Source organism: Passer montanus, unplaced genomic scaffold (genome assembly GCF_014805655.1).
Source record: "Passer montanus isolate IOZ18808 unplaced genomic scaffold, ASM1480565v1 scaffold105, whole genome shotgun sequence".
Lineage (NCBI taxonomy): Eukaryota > Metazoa > Chordata > Aves > Passeriformes > Passeridae > Passer > Passer montanus.
In genome coordinates this window covers 1507468-1534324 of record NW_024357059.1, presented here as the reverse complement: position 1 = coordinate 1534324, position 26857 = coordinate 1507468, and the positions used below count along the sequence as shown (strand labels likewise).

Below are 26857 nucleotides of genomic sequence, written 5' to 3'. Positions count from 1 at the left end.
TCCTCTAATTGAACTCTTCGGGTTTGTATACCTAACATACAGAAGGATGGTCAAAACCTGACCTTTTAGGCATCTTTAATCTCTAGCTCTTAACTACTGAAAAGCACCAAAACGGCAAACCATTGCCTCTCCTCACTGCTACTAAGCCCCCTTTAGGCTACTGAACCAGTGACCAGTAGGAAATTCAGGATGCTCAAAAGCTATTACATTTCTTAACATCTAGGATCCCTCTGCTTGAGCATATAAGATGAGCATAAGCCAAAAATACTTTCAGTGCTGAAGTCTAGATTTGGCAGCAGACACTCACTACTCAGTCTCCTGGGAACAATTTAGCGTTGATGAGTCAAAAACTTTGTTTTCTTTTCTACCTTCCACACAACTGAAGGTCTGCTTATTTATAAGTTTGTCGCCCTTAGCAAGATTCACAGCTTGTCACTATCTTCTTTCATTACGTTATCTTGAACCCTTGACATCTTGAGCCCACCTACCTTCTTCCACAAAACAAAAGATGCCACATAGTAGGAAAGGGCTTATTTTCTTTCCCACTATTATGGCCACCACTATGAAATTAAAATCTGTATACAAATACATTAGAAAGAGATTTAAACTGTGTTGACCACATCATGAACACAAATATATTTGCAATTAAAATTTGAGGCCTCAAACTTCTCTAGCATCACTGAAGCACTGCTGCTCAAATATTTCATCTAGAAGTGAACACAAGTTAAAATACTAGTTTCTAGAACCTCCTTTCTCTCAGCTTTGTTTATTCAGAATGCAAGAAATTTGAAGCAGTTTCCTTTATAGAGCCTTAGTACTTTCAGACTTTTAAGAAACTAAATATAAAACCCCATAGTACAAGTCAGTTTCTTCCCCTCCATGCCCCTCTAGTGCTCAGGTTCAGATGGGAAATCTGAATTAGGATTCAATGCTCATCACCTGAAATCCTAATTCAGATTTCACTACAAAAGGCAGTGAAAGGAAGGAAGGGAGAGAGGTCAAGTTTTATTCTGTAATGTTATAGGATGTACATGCATGGATGTCACTTGTTCAATCCCTGACATAGAATGTTACAGCATCTGCTGGACGTTTCTAGAACAGTTTGAGCATGATAACCCTTCCTTCAATTCTGCAAACTAACTTGAGGAGTTAAATCTAATCTGGGTAAAGCTGAGAATGAAGTAATTTCCACAAAAAGCAACTGAATGAACTGACGTTCTTGAAGTTTTCAAATCCCTTGAAGTTAAACATCAATCTTTTTGTCCTTAATATGCCTTTCTATGACAGAAAGTTAATTTAAAATGCTTTTCAAACCTTGATATGTCCACCAAATGTATCATAACTGAAGAACTGACACTCCTTTTCAAGATAGCAGGCATTTTCTGTCTCCCCCTTTATTAGGATATTTCTTGTAAGAACTCCAACTTCTGCTCTCATGTCCACTCCATCAATTACTTCTCCTACATGAGGAAACTGAGGGTTTTCTGTCCAACAAGTTTTGAAGCAGGAGGAAAAAAAGAAAAAAAAAAGAAAAAAAGGCAACGCTGATTAAAACCAGAATCAACTTACAGAAATAAGAAAGATAACTGCAGCAACAAAACCTGTGCATTCCTCTTCCTTAACATGCTGGTCTCTCTCAGCTTTTCTTATGGTAGATGTATTTTTCATTTTAATAAGAAATCGATCCTCAAAAAATACCAATATTTTATTTGCAAGTTCATCTTAGAGTTTTGATCCAATAGTTTGTGAACAGAATGGGAAAAAAAAACAAAGAAGAGTTTATTAATCCAATGTATCAAACTTTTAGTGAAACACAGATGCAGACTTGCTTTAAAAGAAAAAAATATGCTGGCTGCTTAATCTATTTCAAGAACAAATTAAGAACTGAAAGTGAAGCCAAAGCACTGTTTGAAAATGCTGTACTGATATCCTCCTGAAAGAAAAAAGGACTTGATTTCCTAAGTTTCCTCTTTATGTATCTTCAGAATAGCTACCTAAGGTTCATGCAGTAGTTCATGCATTCCTACCTAAGAAAGAGGAAATTGGGGAAAAAAAGATAGTCTGATTTTACACCCATCTTCAAAAACCCAATCACTTTCCCATTGAAAGTAAGAAAATTATCTGGTTCTGTAAACCTTAAAAATGCATTTATTGATACCCTGAATACAGATTATCACTATCTCTCCAAGCCTTTAAAAGAAAGGATATAAGGCTAAACTACCACAACATGAAGCAGAACTAAGAGTGACACCAACACTATAACTGCTTCTGAGGATTTAAAAAGACAAGAGGCATCTGTACATGAGACTGCACTCCTCACCCCTAAAGGCCTGCCTATTGTTTTTCCCTGTATTTGACTAGAAACTCAAGAAATCAAGTTCAGAAAGAGCAACCAGGGCTCCGACAACACAATACTTGTTGTTTCCTACTAAGAAAGGTGAAACCAGCAAAAAACCTAGCAAAACAATGCAAGAAATAATTTCAAATCATTACGCATTCATCAGCATGTCAAGTTTACCATTACAGAGAAAATTCATTTGTTGTGGAACAAATATGTAGGGTGGCATGTGGATTTTTTAAAACGGTATACATTACTTTGAGAAAGAAAACTACATTGAAGGTGGCAAAGAACCCCAACTGGGTAAGTTCACCTCCTTTAGTATCTTTTTAATTAGGATTTACTTTTGGGGGAAAAAACCAAAAAGCAGCCAAGATTTCAAGTTTTACACCATATCTTGTGAAAACGGGATTTTTTTTAACCTTTAAAAGCAGCTGCTTTTTCACAGCACAATTTCCAAGATGAAATAAAGTCTATGTACAAACTGCTCAGTGGTGACAAGAAACTTCTTAAACTTCATATTGCAACTTTTCAGTTAAGTTTGCTCTTTAAAACACTGTGCCCAATAAAACACTCAACATAATGCTTAAGAACAAAGTTCAGGAAATATCACATTCAATTGCACTAAGTTAGCTCTGCAGCTTCGCTCAAACTGGCATTTTCTGATGGTGTAATCACATGAATGTGGATATGCTTTCCTCATACTTGAGATTTCTCAATGCAGTAAAACATACATGATCCATGGTAACAAACATGTGAGAAGCAAATTTCACAAACAGCAGGAGAGCCAGACTGGCAGTCCCTTAAGGCAGAGGTGTACAGGGAAATCTGAGGGTCTTGACAGAAAACTTCTGAGAATGAAGGAGAGCACTTCGAAGAAGAGGAAGTTGCGCTGTGCAGAAATTAATGGGACAAAACCAGACTGAGAAGAGCAACCACTAGCTGCTGCAAACTAACACTGCAGAACAATTTGTTAGTTTGTGCTTCAGACTAATGCTGCAGCCCAGAAGGAGCAAGAGGGGAAACTCCAGAGCAGAAGCTGGAGGACACCAAGGGGGAGGGCGGTACCATGGAGCAGGTGTGGAGCAGCAGAAGGAAAACAGAGACTCCAGCATAGCTGGCAAGCCACTCCCATGGGAGGCTCCTGTGATGTCAAACAGAATGACTCAGATAATAAAAAGGAAATGGTCAACAACATTCATGACCATTTACTTGTGCATCATACCCAAAGGAAAAACAGATTGCAACTACTCAGGGATATCCTGTGACAGCAGAATCTTGGAAGGGCCACTTATTTTATAACCATTTTGTTATAACCATTTTCCTCCCAGGGGAGGTGGGAAAAAGGAGACTGAGGGAAAGGAGAAAAAAAGAAAAAAGGTACAGGTTCAAAGACTGCAATTTTCTTTTTTCCTTCCTGTTTTTATATCTACTTTTTTAATAACAAAAGAAAAAAAATATTTTAACAGTTCAACAGATGAGAATGACACTAAAGGCAAGGGAAACAAGAAATTACCACAACAGCTATGCAAGCATGTGGAAAGACAGAAAGGAGCCAAGGAAGGAAAACAAGCCTAATCCTACTGGAAAAAAAAAAAAAGGCATCATCAATTACTGAGCCTGGAAGCAATGAGAAAGAGAAGTTAGCATGGTGAGCTGTGAGGCAGACCTGACATACAGTCATTTTATAGGAAGGAAAATTACACATCCGTGTATGTGGCAACAAAGCCATACAGTGATTCAAGAAATGGCTGCTCTTTACTGCTTACACTGCAAGGGCCTGTCCAGCAGCAAACACATATTTCACACAGATTTCACGTGGTGACTGCTCTCATACCTTTGACTTTAACCTGATGCTTGGTACACTCCATGCAGGGAAGGAGGGTGAATTCCTCTGTCTGATACATCGAATAGTCTGTGCTCGCAACCACAATCCTGTCTCCAGGCTCCCAAGTACTAACATCATCCAGAAGATTCAGTATTACTCCACCCACTGCTTCCACCTGGAAGCCTGATATTGGGACACCTAATTAAAAAATAAAAGAAAATGAAACAAATATTATATTCACCTTCATATGAAACAATTCCCAAGAAGATACTAACAAAATAGGTAAGAGATTTTGCAGGCCCCAAAGCCCTCTAAAGTACAGCTTTGCTTTCAGACATGCCAGTGTGAGATGCCTTTAAAGCCTGTTTACTTATTAGATCTCAAACAAAACAAAGGGAAAACACAGAACTAATGGTGACTGGAATAAACTATGATTTTTTTTCCTTCAAAAAACCCTAGTATCATATAGCAGTAATTTGTAGGTCCAGCTGCCTCTGCTTGTTTCAAGTGACATTTTTTTGCCATTTTGAACTATACAGATGTAATCAAGGACATGGAAAACCAAGTTGAGGACTTTCTTTTTTAAGCACAAGTAATAGAACACTTTGGCAGACTAAACTGCACAGACACAGAATTTCACTGGCTTAAGATGAATTTGCGTAAGTTCAGCCACTTTGCTAACTCTTGAACCTAACTCTACAGCACCAGTAAGTAAAAAATGTATTTCGGTAGATTTTTTTTTATGTAAGTCTTTACATTTTCATGGGGCGATCAAGAACAGTAAAGGAGTAGTAACAGCTCAACTGCCTAACAAATACATTTTTAACTACCATAAAAAATTTTAAAGAAAACACAATAGCATTTAGTAATTCTAAAAACAGAAAGAGACTATTACCCATAAAAACTCGGATCAAATATATCTTAAATTTTAAAAAATATTAATAAAGGATAAAAGCAAGCAAGTGGCAGGTCTAGCTTTTTATACCACAGACTCAACTTTGTAATTCTCTGCTTGAACAGACTCAACTTTGTATCAGAACAGCTGACTAAAGTTCAGCACTCTAAGACCAACCAAAAATTGTAACAAGAATAAAACATTTCTTTTGGCTTCTGAAGTTTGGGGTTTGTTTTTTTTGGTTTTTTTTTTTTTTTTTTTCTTTTGGACCATAACCAACATCTCAAAAGCTCAGATTTAAAATCTACTTGACATGCCAAATTACGAAAATAAACTTTAAAAATGTCAAAATTTATAAGACTCTTAATCTAAATAAACTAGAACTTAAGACTAGAAATTGAGCAATATTATGCTGCTCACATACTGTGAGAGTGAGAAATAGGTAGTATTGAAGAACTGTGTCTTCCTATTTCATCCATAGCAAGAAAAAACAACTTACAGCAACACTCAAAAATTTAAATTGCAACCAGAAGTTTTAGAGAAAAAAAGGCATATTAAGAATTTTTTCTTTTCCCCTCAAATGCAGAATTTCACAAAACACTTTCCTACCATCATTCCATTCGCTGTAAGCTCTCACAACAAACTTCTGACCATCCACTGTGAAAAACTCTTTTTGAGCAAGAGCTTTCCCACCAGTGCTGTGGTTTTCATAGTTTCTCACTGATTCATTACAGGAAGAATTTCCACCACCTATGACACCAACTAAAGCCCAGGCTTGCCTGTGAAAATCAAAAGTAAATGTTTAAATATAATGGCCCTTTAAAAATTCTTTACACAACCAGGAAAGGCAAGGAGTATACAAGTCATAAAAAAGCCTTTTGCTTGTTCTTCCAAATTAATTTTAAAATAGAACTTCAAAATGTAGAAGGAAATGGGCAAATGTAACAGCAGAGAAAAAAAAGTTTAAAATAACTGGGTGTCCTATACACAAATTGGCAAACAACAGCTCTTACTGGGGAGGGCTGTCATATACATTTTTAGTAAAACCTTCAACAAGATACACATTTTTCCAAAAGCAAATTGCTACAGATGTGTGACAAAAGCTACACAGGATCCTACTCCCAAACAACTTTAGCAAGGCCCAGGAGGAGCAGGAGTCAGTACCAATAGCCCCCTGCCATTTGCCAGCAACACCCCAAAGGAGCAGTCAGGACTCCAGAAGAGCACATGCTCCTCAGGCCAGGAGGGATGGACACAGCCTGAAACACATCAGACACTGGTGTTCACCCCTGTGCCAGACAGGCAATAGCTTTTGAATCTTTCAGGATGCCCAGACACAGAAAAGGAAATCCATGCTGTTACACAGCCTTCATACAATATACCACTCATGTGTGAGTGTTTAGAAGTTTAAACCAAACCATGCACCACAGATAGGTGCCACCAAGTTCAAAAAAACAAATTTATTTTGCTGTCCCTTACTGCTCTGTAATGCCATAACTACGTGTGCAAAGGAAGCAGTAGAGATCATCTACAAAAAAGCCAGACAATTTTGCATCATTAAAGTTGAATCATTCATCCCAAGTGAAAACAGTGTCAGCTAGCTGGACTGCAGTCTGTTGCTAATGATTAATTCAATGGCAGATAGTAAACCCACCTTCAATACAGTTGCCTTTATTTTAACCTTCTTGACGTTTTTGTTGATTGGGATCAAAAAGCCTGAAAATACTTCAGCATTAACATGTTCAAAGAAATAGTACATACTGGGCCAGCTTTTTAGTAGCAGCAGCAAACAAGCTGAACATTTCACATACTGATATTCAAAATAAAGTTATTTTGATGCATGCTTTCATTCCACATGTTGCAGGAAGAAATGTAGAAGGGGAGAGGGCTGTAATGAGGTATTCACCTCCATGCTGACATCTTTTTCACCACCATTAGAGACTTAAGAAAATGACTCTGCTTTTCCTGAGCAAGCCACCAGGGACAGCTTCTTGCCTATCTGCTGCTGCAGAACAAAACAGTTTTACGTGCTTACAGAGCCTTTACTGGCTAAGGAAAGCAGACAAGGATCAGTTCAGCAGAGACACAAAAAAGGCTGCTTCTTCCCAGTTACAAGATGAAGTTCCTCCTTTCAGACAAACTGGTGTGGAAGTTATGGGCAGAGACCAACCCCAGAAACATGCACCTCTCAGGACATGCTGGGCTGGCTGCACCACAGCCTGAGCAACGTGAAGCTTTGCTGCTTTCAGGAAGTGGTATTCTACAATAGAACATCCAGGTCTTGGCACTTTTGGCCAAACTGCTACAGAGGCAAGAGCATTCCATTCCACACCCCTATGCTTACACAGTCAGTGACACAAATGTAATCCTGACAGGAACTGAGGTCAGAACATGCCATCCTGACTGACACGCCAGCCTGCCTCTGCCAAAGCACAGGGAGGAAACTAACTGAATCCAGACGTCAGGGGATAGCAAGGGATAAGAATAGAACGGAAAAACCAAATGACCAATTTCCTGGAAAACACTGGACAATACCAAAAGGTTATACAACCATCCCAAAAGAACAACAGACTGGATATACTTTTCACTTGTATTGCCAACACAGAATCACAGAATTACTTAGGCTGGAAAATACCTTTAAGATCATCAAGTCTAGCCTTTGACCGATGGCCATCTTGTCAGCTAGCCATGGTACCAAGTACCACATTCCTCGAACACCTCCAGGGACGATGACTCCACCATCTCCCTGAACAGTCTGTTCCAATGCTTAATAACCCTTAATTCTTCCTATGTTCATCTGTAAACCTCCTCTGATGTAGCTTGAGGTTACATCCTCTTGCTCTGTCACTATTTGCCTGGCAGAAAATGCTGATCCCCACCAGGCTTGTAGAGAGCAATAAGGTCCCTCTCAACCTCCTTCAGTTCAGGCTAAACAGTCTCAGCTCCCTCAGCAGCTCCTCATATGACTTACTACACTCTAGACGCTTCCTCAGCTCCGTTGCCCTCCTCTGGACACACTCCAGCACTAGTCTTTATTGTAGTAAGGTAGTCTTTATTGTAGTAACGGGCCCAGAACTGGACACAGGACACAAGGTGTGGCTTCACCATTGCCCAGTACAGCACTACCTTGGTCCCACTGGCCACATTATTGCTGATACTAGCCAGGACCTTCCTGGCCACGAGGGCACATTGCTTTTTGTTGCCCAGAACAATGTGGACAACTCTCTGTGGCACAAAGCCAAATTCAGAATACACACTGCAAAAATCCATTTGCAATAACTAAATGAAGGGCAATGAGGAGCAGTGTAAGTTTCTTGTTTTAATAACTCCTGTTATACTTCTTCTACTGTCTCACCATCCAAATCCTGACCAACTGAAAAGGACGGTCAAAAGATAAAGAAACACCTTGTAACTACATTTCAATCACAAAATAATTTGACAGGTCAGCTTCTTTGAGAACTCAATGGAGAGGCAATGTACTTTTTCAGCGCAGGAGTATGAATAAGATGTTTGATACCTGGGATTAATATCCCTCAGAAATAATACTTTGGTTTGGAAGAAACCTTAAGAGATCCTTCAGTTGCACTTGTTGCTCTTCCAAAGTCATACAAATTAAAAGCTTCACCTAGCAACTTTTACCTATGTCTTAGTTTAATTTCTATAAAGAACAGTGAAAGCAAGTAATTTCAAGTAAAAAGGTCTGTCCCACAGACACCAGTCTCTGCACTGTACTGCTAACTGAATACTATTACTGCAACACTGTGTACAACATCAAGAACTCTCCGAAAACTTTATGAACTGTCAAAGTTTAACAAATCCCCCACAGCAGAAATCTGCATGCCATCTTTAATCAGCACAAAAGGGAAAATAAATTACTTACCTGTAACTTAATCCTCTGACAAACCTACTTCCCAGAAGATTTTGAATAGTGACTCTGGTTTCCTCCAAAAGATTTTTAGCAGCTGAATCTCCTACAGCAATAGCAATAATGCGACCAGGATGCCCATTTTTCAGTAAGTTCTGGAGCTTTAAGCTTTCCTCTGCAAATTCATGAGTATCAAACTTCAGCACTTCCAAAACTTCCGCTGTATCCTGATCGATCACTCTAACATTTAGTCCTCGGGAAAAATTCTTTTTAAATGTATAATGACCATAGGCCAGCCCTGAGAAATATACAGTCTTTGACAGAAGAGTCCATGATACCTTCTGGTGCCCGTGCAACTCCAGCGTTCCTTCAGGGCCCACGCCAATAAATTTTTTGCCAAATTCTGGCACATCAGCACCTTCGTTTGACTTCCCATACAAAATAATAGTTGCTTTGGATTTATAGCGGCATTTCTCTGCTCCAACATGAAGCATTCCACCATCCTTTATCAGGATAAATCGAGTTCTCAAGGTAATGTTTTTAGAACCTTCTTTATCATCACCAAAAACAAGTAAACCTAAAGGAAAAAAAAAATATTTCTGTACATTGAAGCAAAATTCAGAGAGACTCAACCACCTTTTTCAGAAAGGACAAGAGAAACATTACAGATTTATTTTCACACCCATGAATTAAGGTGTTATGGTCTTACATATATTTAAGAATGTTTGAGAAAGTAACTGCTACCAATTGTGATTCATCTTTCTAAGCATTTGCTGATTTATTCCTATTCTTTTTCTGCCTGTTTGGTAGGATTACTAATATACAACAGTTACCATTGGAGGACAAACAGATTGAGTACTGCACAGGCTACTAAACAACCTTGCTTTCCTATACTGCACAGAAAACTACATCAATGCTGTCCTGAAAAGATACTAGAGTATCATCATACAGAATTCATCTTTTGAACGATATATGCAACCTGGCAGCAGGCTGAAAAGTAAAAAAGCATGGGAACTGGTCAATAAACTGCTAGATAAAAGTTTCAACATATTTTTGTGCAATCACAGAAGTAAAAAATATGCAGGACGCTGAAGCAAGATGTTCATCTTCCTATTTCATACCTCCATCCTGTATAACTATAGAGTGTACTGTAGCATCTGAGTTAAGACGAAACAAATCCCCTTTTTTGATAATAACTCGTTTTTCAGGATCTTTTCCAGGGCTCCAGTTTTTAAGGCGAGGATTCTGATCAGGACAATTCTCTGCAATACAGTGTGAAATCCAACTTTTAAAAAACAAACATCATCACACCAATCATGGTAGCATTAGGATGAACACAAGTAAGAAAGGGTCAGTCACCCACAAAGGACTCCCACATCCCTCTGTGCTTTCAAGACTGCAGTCATTGCAGAAATAGCCAAGAAGACACCTGAAAACTGCTGAAGTCTCAGGGGTAGGAAGGCATTATTTCACTGAATTAAACTACTACTGACCACACATTATTGACCATAGATACTTTTGAACCCCATCTGATTTTTCTCTTATTTGCTAGGTCACCTGTAGTAGATGAGAAGAGATAAAGGGAATGCAGTTAGACAGAGAGCAGTCACTGAGCACTGGAAGCCTTAGGCCAGCTAACTAGGCTAACATGGTTACAAAGCACCTAAATATCCCCCCTCCTCAAGGTCTCAACTCTGTCAGAAAGGCTGATCCCTTCTTACTTTTAAGCATTCAAATCATTCTCTCAGTGGAAGTTTGCAGGAAGGACAAGACACCCTGAACATATTTAGTATAAAACATAACTAGCTAGAGCAGCTCCCCAGGACATGAGACATTTGGAATCTAACTTAAACATTTGTATCCCTTAGGACGTGAGCTTGAATATCAGGCTACAAACCACACAAGAGCAAAGACGCATGCAGTCCTTGCTGAAAGCTGAGGCACTACACAGGCTATAAACCAAACTACACGGCCAGAGAAGGAGAGGCAACAGCAAGAAGTGACAGGCTTGTATGATTTCAGACAAAGTTACAGCAATGTAGTACTTATACCACACATCTCTTAAACAAATTAAGCATCTGAGTAACAGGGAAGCATAGACACACCATAAAAACTGGAAAGTAGATTTCTTGGATTATCTTATCAAAATTAAAAATAAATATTTAAAAATTTAACCATTAAAGATATCTTTTTCCTGTACAAAAGACAATGAAAAAATTGCTAAAATAAACATGTTAGCAGGCCAACTGAGGTTAACAGCCAAAATAGCTTTTTCACACCCTGTCTTCTGAAGAAATACACCCACACTTCTGAAGTGCTACTTCGGAGGCAAAAAGCTATCAGTAATCATCCAGTCTTGCAATAACTAAAGAAACCAAAACCTATCCACAAGTTTAATACAAGCCAGCCTTAGTTTTGCTAACATAAATGTTTTTCCTTTGGTATTAACTCTCCACATTTCAAATCCCTCCCAACACAGGAAAGCCACATAAACCAAGATTTGACTACCAATGGAGAAAAATTAGCAAACTGCAGAAAGGGCAGAAGGCAGACAAACAGTATTATGAAAATAAAAACAAAAAGTCTTTTGGGAAGATCCTATGAAGACAGCTTTTAGAAAATGTAATTCAACACGAGGGAAAGCTGAAAAGTAAGGAGAGCTGCAATCAGCAAGACTGCTGAGCATTCACCAGATAAAGAAAAGTCTACTGCCTGATTCACTCAGAGTCCCTAATCCCTTTTCCCCAGACACCACACACACAAGCACTGTGAAGAAACACTTATTTCCTGGCCGGTAGCAAAGGGCAGTGTGAGGAAACCATGAGTCAGCAACCTGGTGACTTCTGCTTAGTGTGATTCATGGAAGAGAAGACCTAGTGAACATGTATTTTCTTGCTGAATCAGAAAGAAGACGTATAAAACAGTAATTAAAAAAAAAAATTATTTTAAAATCTATTGTACATTACAATCCAGCAAGAAAGCATTCAGAATCAGAACAGGCACTCCTGTAACGCAAACATGCTTTTGGGGCACAGTGGGTCAACTTTTTGGCAAGCAGATCAGATGTTTAGCAAAAGTATTTTGAAATTTCCCCTTACCAATTGTGGTGGGCTGCATGAAAACATCAAATATTTAGAACTTCACCGTATGTTATCTCCAAAATTATCAAGTAGATTTTACAGATAACAGTTAGAGCCTTTAAAGTTAAATAAAAACAGAAGCACAGACAGAAACCGTTAGGTAGTGATGACCTTGCCAAATCTAGGCACCCATGTTGAAAATTTTTTAAGTCAAGCCTCTGCTTCAAACATTTCTTTAAAATAGGATCAGCATTCCTTCAGATTTATTAGCTTCTATCAGAGCTGGGGGGAGAACTAAAATTTCTGCAAGTAGTGGAGGAAAAGTACAACCATCGGACCCACAACAAAGCATCCTGACCAAAAAACCAGTTCAATGATAGAACCTTTCATGGAGCAAGCATATGAAATTTGACAGGAGAAAAACACAGGCAGGGAACAGTTCTCAAGATACAACTAAATAGTTACTTCCTACTTGTTTAGACACCATGTCTAGAACTCTTAAGGCCTCTGGGAAAAACTTATCAGTGTTATATTATGCCCAGCAAAGTCTGTAAGACTTCGGCAGCTAAATTTTCTGAGGATCCTGTTTACCCTGGGAAAGGTCCAGCCGAGAGCTGGAAGACTGAAGAACTTTTCCCTGTCTCCCCAGCTTAACCTTGCATCAGAAGCCTGGAAAAATGGGGAAAGAAATTGCATTTCCATTGCTCTCCTGGATTTCCAGTGCTCAGGACTCCTTAGATGAGTCAGGAATACAGAAGCGTGGAGGAAACAGAAACCAGCTGATAAGCAAAAACAGAAATGCTGATAAGCAGCATCTTCCCTTTGGAGAAAGTACGGTGGAGGTTTAGAATTTACATGCATTTACTACCAAGTAATTCCTTCCACTGCCTTTTAAACAGCCATTAAAAGTTCTGACAAAATGGATTTCCAACTAGTCCTGAAGAAAAGCACACCTATGTGGAACTGGTGCTGATTGCTGCAGCATCACATGTGCTTGGGTCAGAGCTGCTATGCACATGTTTATGCATACTAACATTTCAACCTGCTGGGGAACTTTGGGGGAGTTTCTGTGACAACTATACTGCAAGATTAAAACAGCAGCCAGGCTTTCCTTAGTCCCTGTAGGAATTTCTCTCATGTCAGGGTTTCACAGCATCACAGAATAAACAGGGCTGGAAGGGACCACAGTGGGTCATCTGGTCCAGACTCCCTGTTTAAGCAGGGCCATCCCAGAGCACACTGCATGGAATTGTGTCCAGACAGTTATAGAGTGTATCCAGTGATACTCCACAGCCTCTCTGGGCAATCCGCTCCAGCACATGGTCACTCACACAGTGAAGTTCTTCCTCATATTAAGGTGGAGCTTCTTATTAACTCTTGTCTTACTGCACAAAAGCACTGAGAAGAGCCTGGCTGCACTTCAAAGTACTTCAGAGTGTTAACTGGTAAATCACCCTCCAAACTCCTCTGGAATTTGTCTGTAACAAAAGTACTTACTGCATGTGTACCCGTTACCAGCAATATGTACCGTAACAGGGAATGATCCTGCATTTACTAGTCCCTAAGGTTTTGTTTTTTTCCTTCATATTAGGAAAGCTCAGCAACTTCACCCAAGGAGGTATCTCAGCAAGCCACCAACAAGAGCACTTCAGTTGGATATGTGCATTTATTTTGTACTGTCATCGGAAAACTTCAGTTGGTTATCTGATTTGTTCAGCCTGTGCTGCATGGACTTTGGAAACAGCAGCTTTTTGATTACTATGTCAAAAGCCACTGAGAAGTCTGTTATTAAAGTAGCCAAAAGTTTCAATTAAAAATCCTGTTTAGTTTCTAGAAACCTGACTACTATCTTAAAAACAGTGAAAAATTCCAAAGTCACCAAAACAACCCACACTTCAAAGTGTACCACCAATATTTAGCAACTACACCTCATAGCATCTTCCAGGAGTAATTGACTAGAGGGATGTACACTTTGTGATCACATGACCTGTTGATGCCTTAAAATCACGGACACATTTCAGAGATTCTCCAAATACCAAGAGTTCCCAGTTTTCTAAAATTATGTGAAAACAAAAAATCAGGGCTAATAGATGAAAAAAAGTTCCCTGCCCAATTTGCATAAAAACAAAACAAACATATACTATTAGCACAGGTTCTCAAAGTTGTTTAAATTATTTCACTTGAACATTTTTTTATCTTCCTTAGTTATTGCTGAAATATACAGGATTTAGTTCTGTCTACAATTTGTGAACATATGAGACAGCTTCTGCAGATAAAAATAACTGTGCTTATAAAACATTCATGTCTTTTTCTCCCCCACCACTAATCTTTATTTACTGCTATGCCTTTCTGTTTCATGTAAGTAAATCAAACCATACATTAAAAAACCAACACTGATAACAAAAAAAAAGAGCTGATCTTTGCCCCCAGTCTCTCCCTCCTTCAATCTTAAAATCACAGTGAGTGTCCTATTATCTTTCAACAATAATCCTGACACTGAATTATTGAATTATGTTCACAGCATAACTTCTAGGGTGATTTTCTTAATGAACTTACCATCTGGAGCATATTTTGAAGCTATTCCCAAAAAAATCCCCAGTGCAACAAAAAGTGAAAGGCTAGAAATGGCAGAACAAATAAGAGTATTTTTATGTCTGTTGGCTTCTGCCTGTCGGCGGTGCTGCTCCACTGGTAAGGATGGGAGTCTTGTCTGGGCTTCCTGTCTTCCCGAGGTAAATTCTGCTGCAGCATGGCTCTGCGAAGGCGGCGGGGGACGGAGAGGCGCAATTCTCCCCGGGACATACCCCGAAGACCTGTGACTGCTCCCGTTCTGAGGACGGAGAAATGCAGGGGAGCTCCCCCTGGAATCAGTGCCTTGCATGTTATAAAGTCACTGGAACACACACACACACACAGAGACAGATAAAAAATAAGAGACAGACTTTCAGAATACAGATCAAAATGCACAAAACAAAACAAAAAAAAACCAACAAAAGGCAATTTTAAGCCACATCGGTCAAGAACAGCCACTGAAGCTGTGACTACAAAGTATATATCTGTTACTCAGTTGCTACTGGTCACTTGCCATGGTATTAAGTGCATGAAACAATGTATGTATCTTCAACACAATTAAACTCAAAAGCGTGTGGTGTGGCAGCCCAGTACAACACAGACCATTTCTTCATAGTTCCAGTGGTTATTTTTCACTGAGGATTTTTACAGTTAACTTGTATTATGAGATTAAGAAATCAGATGAACAATGAGAAAGCTAGCAATCCCTGCTTCCCCACAGTTATGCAAAGAATGTCTAAATGTATTTTTTCTGTACACAGAAGCTGAACAAACTCCTCACTTTCCCTTATGGAAAAGAAGCTGAAAAAGACAAGCCTGACTTCTACACTGGAAGCCCTAAAAGCTGTTTAAATTAAAATACCAAATACTTTTTTATTTCTAGTCACGCTGATGCAACTTACTCAACACTTTTAATAAGTTGAGGTGCACAGAGCCAGAAAATTCTTGATTTACTCACAGCAAGATTCAATTGCTAGTAAAAGTACATCAGGAATGGTTCTATAAGAAAGTCACCTACATCTTATTCAGCAAACCTCGTGATTTTTTTCTGCTGAGATGCCTGGGTTTGGACACAAAGCCTGGAAGCAACATGCCTGCTCCAGATCTCTGTACCTATTGCCCAGAAGTGAGTGCTTTTATTTCAGTTACTACTATTGTTTCCATCCTTCTTCTGAAACACACCAAGAGGAAAGCATACCAGTGCCATCACTGCCTGGCCCATCCTCTGCAGCAGATGTAACTCACCACACTTGACTAGTTTAAGAGACAAACCTACATCTGACTGTTTTCTCTGGTTTTCCAGTCAACAGTGTTGCACAGAGTATTCACAAAGCTGGCATAATTTTTTTTAACCTGATTACGATTAACACCTCTTACAGATGAAATTTTTTGAGAAGGATGCTCAAGTCTCAGTTAACTGAAACCTAACTTTTGAAACTAAATCCTGAAGGGGATTTAGGCATAAGACATGTGCATTAAACAGCAAAGTGTAGAAAAAATAAAAACTACTGATCATGGAAGAGTATAAAGATCCTCTTTCTGTTCCATTAACAAAGGGAAGTCTGAGCCATACTCTGAAGTGTCAGGCACGCTGATGAAGGAGAAATGTGACAACTGTAATCTTATTCTGAGAAGTAGCAAAGGAGCCTTTTGTCCCACAATCTGCAAAATCTGATAGTTTACTGTTTCCAGGAAAAAGAGCTGTTACTATAGAACAGGCTGGATTACCCTTTCATGGGAGACAATGCACCTCCAGATATATGCACAAAGACAATGAAGGCACTGAAACATGAACTGGAGTGCCTATCCCAGAGTGCAAAAATTATTCCAAGTCCTCCAAAAGTGCTTCTTGCACATGTTCATTATAACAAATTAATTTTCAGCATTCTCCTTTCTGTTCTTTGACAAACCCAATCCTCTGCTCTCAAACTTAACTATCCAACCAGTTACGTGCACTCTGGAACAGTTGGCTTCAACTTCATGTGCTTTTACTCAGCTTATCACCTCTCAGAAATAAAAGTAATTTCTGTGTTTTAGATGTGGTATTAAAAGCTGGGAAGAGATGGAGCTTTTCAACTAGTTCAAAGACAGTATTTATGTCTAGCTAAACAAATGCTGGACAAGCTTCTTAATTAAACATTTTAAGTAATCTGATCCAGCATTGAGATTTTCTTTTTTTATAGTTTGAAACCCCAACTCCTTAAACTTGGCTAATATTTCAGTTAGGACTGAAAATTCTTCTGTGACACCGACAAAATTACTTCAGTGTTCGATACAGTGTAATATCAACTGTTAAAAAGCTTTTAAACTACTCAGCTACAGCAACTGAATCCAGATTGGCCATGCAAGACTTGAAATAGTTTTACAAAATAATTTCCCCACAATTCTTCCCATCAAGGCCTCCTAAAGTACTGCCAGACCTCTAAAGAAAAAAAAACAAACAAAGAACATTAATTACAGCAGTTATTGGAAACACTTTGTGTCATATTTCAAACATATTTTGTGTTGTACAAAGCATTCTGCTTTGTTTGCAAAACCCTCATTTTGGCAACTGTAAAACCTTTTCAACTGTCCCACTCAAGTGAAAACATAGGCTACCCCAAGGCTGGGTGGGAAAGAGATGGTAGAATTGCTGTCTTAACCATTACAAAATAAAAATAATTACACTAAGCCAATAAGGAGATACTCAGTACATTCTAAAGACTTACCACACAGTTTTCCATTACAACAGGTGTAACCATTGCAATACTTCCTTCCCTCTTCATGCGTTATTTGAAATTCTCTAGCTGAAAAAGGATGTCTTCTATCCTGTAGAGCAGCTACTAGCTTTTTTGAAAGATAGACTGATAATCTGATTCAAATTATTGGCTTGTTTATTTCCATTCTGTGGAAGCCCTCAAAGAGCACCACATAAAAGTATGTATAGTACTTGTCTATATGGCCAGTTATGCACTAGAGAATGCAATTATTTGGCTGCACAAATACAGTTTGTGTGCCACAAATACAGCACAAATTTTACTCTGCAACTGCATTTACAGAGTGAAATGCAGGACAAAATACCCAAACTGCTGAACTATTTAAATACCACATTGAAAATTCCCATGTACCTGAATTTTCCCACATTTCCTTTGATCTGTGCCATGGTCCTCTAAAGGAACTCATGCTCTGAGCATCTCTTCCTGATGGTCAGTCCCAGACATGAACATCTACCACTTCTGTATTGTGGTACACACAATGGTGCAGTATTTTACTTTGCACCTTGCTTCAGTGTGCTTCCAATAACAGCCAAGTTCTCACACCATATACAACCAATTACCTAACACTTGTACAGAGCTCTATCTGTACAAATGTGTTACTTGTCAAGTCAATTACAAATGCTGCTTTCTCACTACTCCCAAACCTCTTGCACATCAGCTTTCAACACAGTATTATGCAAGATTTTAAATCCACTATTCAACACAGCTTTTAGTCAGAGCCACACTTAAACATGTGCTTCAAGCCCATCAGTAAGAGGGAAGCTTCCAATGCACAGACTCAGCTGGAGAATCTCAGATGCTTCAGCCTACGGTGTATCTGGAGTATCTCAGATATTTCACTGCCACCCATCTGCCGGACGACTGCACTATTTACATATCGTGCTTTTGCAAGAGTGATGCAACTCCACACAATCCAGGCTTCTGCTCATGCACCCCTTCCTACAGCATGAACAAGCAAACAAGTACTTCTCATACTGCTCACATCAGCCAAGCTAGATTAAACCACCTTAAATTAAAAAAAAAAAAAATTAAAGGTTTATTTTTTACAGCTTCCAAGTGAAAACCGTGAATACTTGCAAGCCTGGATATGTCTACAGAGCAAGTGAGCAAACAAATGTGGACAGCAAACCCCAGCATGCAGACAGCAGTGAGCCGATGAACAGGCTGCAACATCTCCCGTCTTGTCAAGTATTCCTTCACCACTTTTAACTTGTGCCACTACCACACTCTCATGTAAGCCCACATTGTTCCACACAGTCAGAAACTGGAAACATATGCGCTGTACAACCAGGGCATAACACATGAACCTCCTGAGACATGACAGTGTGCTAAGAAGCAAGTAGCATGCTTATCCATTACTCATTTTGGGGCTGGTTTCCTGGAAAGAAATTGGCTTATTTTACCAGATAATTCAAAATGTCATATGACACCACTCAAAAAGTGAGAAAAAACCCAAGATATTTTACACTTCTGTGTTGTCAAATGCTAAGTGCAATAAAACATGTCAACCATGCTAATAAACTCCCACACCTGCACCATCTGAAAGTGCGGTATAGAACATTTGCTTACTTCATAATTCATGCATCCCTTTAAGCACATTTTAAGGATCACAGGTTTAAAAAATAAACTAAAAGAAACCAGGAAAAATGACACACTCCTGTTGATCTGGGCCATCAAACTACACCAGCTCTAGTGCTGACCTATTACCACACTGTCTAGTCTTAAGAGTACATATAATTACCGCTAAGGAAAAGACAAGCAAAGGGTGGAAGAAAACAACACATACACAAAAGATATTTCCCCATGCAACACAGTAGTAAATTTGCAGACAACATTAAGCTGAGAGCATATGTCAATCTGTTGGAAGGTAGGATGCCGCTGCAGAGAGACCTGGAATGGTTGGATGGGTGGGCAGAGTCCAATAAGATGAAGTTTAGTAAGTCCAAGTGATGACTCCTACATTTTGGCCACAACAATCCCTGCAATGCTACAGGCTGGGGACGGTGTGGCTGGACAGAGCCCAGGTGGAAAGGGAGCTGGGGGTGCTGGTCAACAGCCGGCTGAACATGAGCCAGCAAGTGCCCTGATGGACAAGGGCATCCTGGCCTGTATCAGGAGTAGTGTGGCCAGCATGAGCAGGGAGGTCATCCTTCCCCTGTACTTGGCACTGCAGAGGCTGCACCTTGAGTGCTGTGTCCAGCTCTGGGCCCCTCAGTTTGGGAAGGACATCGAGACACTTGAGCACATCCAGGGGAGGTCAATGAGGCTGGTGAGGGGTTTGGAACACAATCCCTGTGAAGAATGACTGAGGGAGCTAGGGGTGTTCAGCTGGAGAAAAGGAGACTCACCCTCTATTTAAAGGACATCTCTGCCTATTGCAAAGGAGACTCACTCTTACCACACCTTCCTGAAAAGTGGTTGTAGTCAGGTGGGGGTCAATCTCTTTCTCCAGGCAGCAATGGACAGAACAAGAGGACACAGTCTCAAGCTGCACCAAATGAAATACAGGTTGGCTATTAGGAAAAAGTTTTTTATGGAAAGACTGATAAAATACTGGAATGGTCTGCCCAGGGAGGTAGTGGAGTCACCATCCCTGGATGTGTTTAAAAAAACACTGGATGTGGCAACTGGCACCACAGTTCAGTATAGGTGTTAGGGCATAGGCTGGACTCGATCTTGAAGGTCACTTCCAACCTAGTGATTCTGTACAACAAAAGTTATTACTGCTTTCCTGGTAGAGCCATTTGTCTGGTATAAAACCAAAGGGCAGTGAGAAACCCATGAAAAGGGAAAGGGACAAGAACTCGGTATTAAAAAGCTCCTAAGCAGAAACAATTACTAAACAAAATGTGATGTCAGGCAAGCTCCTAAAGCACGACTTGCACACCTCTGTTGACCTTCAAGGTGGTCAACTACACCAGAAATACAAATTTCAATGTTTCAAACATCTTAGAAGTCCCCAGTTCAACAAATCTCAACCTCACTAGCACAAACAGTTCCAGAGAGGGTGCCCATATGCTTTCTTTTCTGGTTTCATATTTTCTCCTCCCGCCTCATTTTGAAATTACATCTATTCACTAAGACAACAGACAGCATATTGGAAGGAACCTACTTTTCCACCCATTTACAAAAACTGGAAAGAATACATGCACAGTAAAATGTATTGCTACAGTTAAGTAACTGTTGGAAACCACAATATTTAGAAGAGCCTGAAAAATCTCAACTGAGTTACAAAAAAAAAACCCTTTAGAAACTCTACTGACATCTAGACACATGTGCTGTTTTCTGCATGCCTCCACCAAGTTTTCTCCAATGCTCTGCATTTTCAGAAGAAAAATCAGCAAGAAACAAAGAGATAAGAATGGTAAAAGTTACAAAACTTGGAAGATAAGCTCTACTGCACTAGATTTTCTGCATTTCCTGTGTAGCAATTAATAATCTTTAGTGAATTTCTCGGCATGTAGAAAACATGTAAAATTGCAAGGTCCATATTTCTTAAACCAAATCTTTCAAAATACAGAATCACAGAACCATTTCAGTACCACACATCAAGAAACAGAAGTGAAAGCATGCATTATATTTACAGTAGAGAAGGCTTATAGATAGAAAAAACCTTCATCAGCTGAAATTAAATCTTTAAGAACACAAGCCTCTCTCCAGAATAAATTTCCAAGTTATATACAGGTAGGGGAAGTTGGACTACATATGTTTAGATGATATGCAAAAAAATTAAGCTATTATCTATGGATTAGAAAGGATGATGAGATGAGGGGGAGATGATGGAGAAAAGATTGCACTCCAAGGGAAAGAGGTAAATAGATACTCTGGAATAGAACTTGGCTGTGGGAGTAAGTACAAAATTATGATCAGTAAAACCACTCTCATGTCCACCACTGACAGCATACAGGAGAACCACGAATTTCATTTCTATCCTCTTGTGCAGGTGTTTGGCAGATCACCATTAAGGACGAGACAAAGACCAGAGAGTATTTGTACAGTAAAAATGCTTCCCTGCTCAAATGACAGGTGGGCTTTTGTCCTTCAGATACAGTTTGTGTGAACAAGTTGCAGCACTCACCTGGTTTCACTTACAGAGCATTTAATGCAGCAGATGAAGTATCTGATGTTGCAGAAAGTTTAAATACAAAACTTGGGGATTTTTGTAGTGTTGAAGATATGCATCTTACTGCAGAAACTGCAGGGACATGTTTTTTTCCCAGTTCCTAGACACCAAACTTCCAGGTAAGCTTTCAAGAATTCTAAATTGAATAGCAGATACTTCAATTTTCAGTCAGCTCAAGCAGAACTGTTGTACCTTCAGATTTTGCCCATTGAAACAAAGAAACATAAGCCAGCAGCCATAACAAACTGTAGTCAGTGTATCTAAAATGGTATCTGACATTTCCAGTGAATTATACTTTCCTGCCCTTTGTTTCTTTTTGACACAGTTTATCATTGTAAATTATGAACTGGTGGAAGTTTACTCTGTTTTCCATTCACTGTTTAAAAAACAGCATATTCTGCTGGAGGAAACCATGCAGAAACAGTGAATTATCTACAACTTAAATACAGCACATCCAAGGGCACACTAGGAAATATGGCATGTGCTGAAATAGGCAAAATGAATGGAATAATTTTTATTGCTACACTTTCAAAAACAAAACGTTTAATAATTTGTGTAAAAGATCAAGAGTGGAAACTTGCATTTTAGTCACCCATCTGTCATTAGCTTGCTGCATGAGTCACAGATTATTTGGGCCCCAAGCCTGTAACACGAGAAAAAAAAGTGGTCACTAACCTGACAGGGACATTGTGAGGGTTAGTTTAGAGAACGCTTTGGCCTCAGCTCAGTAATGCATCAGAGTACAAGCATACTTTTAAGTAAATAAATAGCTACACTTAAGTCAACAACATTCACATGAAAATGATGGATTTGCCACATTCACCTTAGGGAACCTGAATAAGGTGGTAGGGAAAAATCCAAATAAAAATCAGGGAAAAGCATTTAAACTACTTCTCATACAGACAATAAGAAGTTGTATACAGATATCTGCAGTCTCTAGAAAAACACAAATCCCAACCTAACAGCTATAGCCTAGGACTTCAAAGCAGAAAATTTTTATGTAATGGTAAAACACTTCAGAGAGATAAAGTTGAGTTCTGGTACTAGTTTGAATCACTGGGCCTACAATCCTACTCCTAAGAGAAGGACAGTAAGATTGGATATTTATTATTAAAATTAGAAAAGCTGTTATAAATAGATTATAAGCATACCTGAAAGCGCAGACTATAACATGCAGTGGGGAGAAGAATTAGATCCAATATTTAGCTTCAGTAAACTGACATATGCAAAACACTCTTGAGTGTACTCATATAAGCACTTAATCAAAGGGTTGTCATGTTTAAGTTATACTTAAAACAAGAATCAGCATAGTAACACACTCTCTTCCACATCAGCATGCAGATTTCTTCCTTTGGCAAAGCTGTAAAGTTCTTAGAATTTTTTCTTCAGTGCTAGTCAAGCTTCAGTAAATGATATGTCACCCCTCATTCTGCCTATTTGAAGGACTGCCTCAGCAAATTTTAACTGTGCATCAACTACAAAAAAAATACTGCCTAAAAAACTGAATTGTTGCAGCTGCACACCCACATTCTTTTGCCTTGCCTTTTTAAGAACCAAGTCTTCATTAAAAAATAATCAAGAGCTGCAAATCACATCCAGTGAGAACTCTGAATCTGCAAAGGACTGGTGATGGATGACTGAGAGGCTGTATGTCACAGGTCCATAGAATCAGAAGTAGCTGGTAGAATGCAACGATTCAAGCCTCTTCCAAGGAGGAAAAAAAATTGACACAGAAGTCTCTGAACCCATTTCAGTACTATATGCTTTGGACATCAAGAATTTACACAACTTCAGGGAGCAACAAGGCGCTGAAGAGAATTCAGTTGAGGTTTATTGGATAAATAACACTGCCTCGACTTTAGGAAGTCCTTGAAACACATGCTGGAAGCAGTAGCAACATGTAGCTTCACCAGCTGACTACTTCTCACCACTGTCAGACCCTGGGTAATTGCCTGGATGGACACTTGGCCTGATGTGATGTGGCCACTCTTCTACCACGCTTTAAGACCTCATTTACCTGTCTTTCACCTTCACTTTTCCAAAATCACCTCTCCTCCTCTAAGGACCAAATCCCCCTCAGCTCAGTCACTGCAATTGCCTGCTGAGATCAGCAACACAAAATACACCTTTACCTGATTGCTTACATTAACATGCCACACTGATACGCAGTGGCTGAAATACAGTACAGTTTTCATTTTGCTGTAGGAATTGCGGCAATGTAGCAGAAGGGCACAGCAATACCAGCTAACACAAGAGGGCACAAGGTCTTGTGAAAAGAGTTTCTACTGATGAACTAAGAAGAGTAACTTGGCTGTATATCTAAATGCCAAGATAACCCATGGCTCTAAAGTATCTCAGAAATCACAGAACTACATGAGTTGAGAACCCGGTGAAAAAGGAACAGTGACTTAGCTTATACAACATGATACCTTTGTAGAATTTTGTAAAAGAAAAAAAAAACATTCTATAATTTTCCTTTGAAAAAAAAACAGAAACAGCATATTTAGGATATCTCAAAACAGCAAAATCTCAATCTTCAAACTGCAAAACAAAGCCCTGTAATCCACCATTAGGTATGCATTAGCCACTTGCTGAGCTGGTGGCTGCACTCATATTTTGGCTTCCCTACAGTGAATTCCGTTCTAGGAAAGTCCAAGAACTCTGCACCCCACTGCCAAGTACTGCAACATCCTGCCAGGTATAGCTAGTCATCTTGCATGATTGCACTACTCCTTTTTATATGTTCTTCTTAATCCCATGTGCCAAAAATATAAAAGAGCTACTAGCACATCCCTTCTTTTAACCTACTTCACAACAAAGCAATAAAATAAGTTTCAAGTTCTAAAGTATGAACTTGATTCTTTAATGTCTTCAGTATTTTCTTTCCATACTGGCAAATATATAACTTTTCTCCCTCACATCTTTGCTCAACTTTTCTACTCCTTTTCCACTTTTTCAGCATTACTATTCCATGAAAATATTTCTGTGGATTTCTACATCCACATCTACAAATAATTCATTCCCATTTGCCAAAAATACCTCAATTAAATCAATAGTGAAATTCCTTTTGGTAAAAATAAGCTGAGAATCTATCAAGTCTAATCACAATTGGACTCCAAAGAAGAAAACTGCAAATTACAACACAGACTTTAATCATGTTTTGATGCATACTGAGGTGATTCTATGGAACAGCCTTACTAATGCAAAGCATGAACCTTACTGATATACTTCAGATTATATTCTTATGATTTAATTTTTTAATATACAGAAGGCAATATTTACTATATGACAATTTTCTCACTGATTTCTGTCTGAAGTTTTTAAATCACTGGTGCATGCACACAGAAGGTAAAGAACAAGCACTGTGGGACTCATGCCTTGAAGTCACACACGATGTGGCCCATCACCCAAGGAGTTCCTTCAGCTGCAGGGCAGAGGTAGCAGAGGTGTGCCCTTACAGCTGTGGAGGCTGCAGCACCAGCCTCCAGCAGACAATGGGTTCCCTCTCCTCCCTCGTTCCCCCCAGCTCCAGTACAAGGCAGAATCAAGAGCCTTCCCACACGTACAGAAGCAAACAGCTCTGTCCTATTCAACAGGTAAGATAAACAAAACTGAGTCACTCTCATTTTCTGCAATCAAGACTTCCACAGCTAGAAGCTGGACTTATCTCAAAACATACAAAAACAGTATGCGAAAATTGTTTAATAAATCTTCTGAAACACACTGGACATACAATAAAGAAAGTTAATGACTGTCCTTTGTATTTAAAGCACATTTAAAGTTATCCATCATTAAATAACACTTCTAATCCCAACTGCCCAAGGCATGCAGACATTTCTTCACAGCTTTGGTGGTAAGAATATTGTTTTGAAGTATTTAAGTAAGACTGAAAAGCAGCTATCCCACTGTCCCTTGTCAGTACTTAAAGAAACAAACTTCCTAACTTCCACCGAAGTACAAGCTACTCAAATACACATCAATTCAAATTAAAAAAAAAAAAGAAAGAAAGAAAGAAAAGCTGCAAAATAACCAAAGTAGTCCAACAGCTTGTGCTCCACCTAATTTTATACTCATGCCTTAAAGTAAAAAGAACGGTTTTTTGGTCCCCTGGTTTATAAACTTGGAAGAAAAGTGAACTCTACCTCCAGTCACAAGTCACAGGACCTGTAACAGCTAGGAAACGTTCAGAGGATTTCATAGGCCCTTCTGAAAGCAGTGGTCTTCACACACAGGGGCCACCATCTTCCACTAGTCAGTGTCTCTAACAACTAGCAACAAGTCAGGCAAACTGGCTAAAAGCTTCCAGACAACTTAACACCACTTTCCCCATAAAATACTGTGTGGACAATGTGTTAATATTTGTAATTAAAAAAACCTGCAGTGTGCCACTGGAAAACACATATCCCCATCTCAAAACAGGACACACCACAACTCCTGCTGAGACCATACGCTGAACTCCAGAAGATAACTCTCATTTTAGCATGGACCTCACAAGACCCCTTGTCTTTGTCCTTCTCTCCTCCACACTCCCTTTCCTCCTCAATCCCTTTGGATGTGGGGGCATTTCTCATGCTTTACACATAACTTATTTCAGAGGCCTTCTTGCCTAGCTCAAGCCCCCAGCATAGTCTGCTGGATGCCATAGCAGTAGAGAGAGTGCACGAGGAGCAGGCCCAACAAACTTGATCTGGCAGACGACTTCACATTTGTGCAGGCAGTGTGCAAGACCCATGCAGACAAAGCACCTCAAAGAGCTGGTGACTCCTAAGAACAAAGATGAACCTCCCTTCTCTTTACTGCTATCCATGGGCCATTTCACATCCGTAGCTAAGCAGCTGGAAATCTTTTTCTGTGATCCATGAAAACAGACTAATGCCATAAAAAAAAAATACCAAGTACTACTTTATCCTCCTTATTACATTGTCTTTGTCGAGCCACAGCTGCTATTCTGCTTTTAGAACTACTCAGAAATATAAAATCTCTTCCTTTTCAAGGAAACCGTGTCATTAAATACGCACTAAAATACCAACAAGGGTATTATCTTCAGTACACAGCCCTCATCTAGCCGTGATACAGCACAAATGCAGTGCATTAATCGCTGCACAGCCTCCTTTCTTAGAGGGGCTGCGATGATGTACGACTCTCACTGTTTCTTCCGTGCCTCTGGGCAAGTGAAGCAGCTGTTGGTTATCAGTCACAACGACGGCATTCCACGACAGCCCAAGCACTCGGCGATGCCTATGACAAATCCCAGTGCAGTCACGCCGCGATGCGGACCCGAGCCCGGTCGCTCTCCACCGCGATCCCGGCAGCATCCGACCGGGCGCGCCAACAAAGCCGCGGCCCCGGGAGCGCGGCCCCGCCGCGGCACCTGCCGCGGCCCCGCGGAGCGGCGCGGGCC

The 26857-nt window shown here is 39.6% G+C and overlaps 1 protein-coding gene across 5 annotated transcripts in view; it reads right to left on the bottom strand.

Annotated features, from left to right (window-relative positions):
* Positions 1-26857, bottom strand: part of CEMIP2 (cell migration inducing hyaluronidase 2) — a 49672-nt gene that overhangs the window by 22076 nt on the left and 739 nt on the right. For 2 of the 5 annotated variants that reach the window (XM_039719457.1, XM_039719496.1), the window contains exons 2-7: positions 14563-14899; positions 10048-10188; positions 8942-9503; positions 5671-5840; positions 4176-4364; positions 1315-1484 (exon numbers count right to left, since the gene is read on the bottom strand). In XM_039719457.1, the coding sequence (XP_039575391.1) occupies positions 1315-1484; positions 4176-4364; positions 5671-5840; positions 8942-9503; positions 10048-10188; positions 14563-14887 (1557 nt within the window). In that variant the 5' untranslated portion in view covers positions 14888-14899. Of the gene's footprint in view, positions 1-1314; positions 1485-1569; positions 1722-4175; positions 4365-5670; positions 5841-8941; positions 9504-10047; positions 10189-14562; positions 14900-17285; positions 21354-26857 lie in introns of those variants that run through there. The other 3 variants (XM_039719466.1, XM_039719476.1, XM_039719485.1) reach the window with 3 other exon arrangements.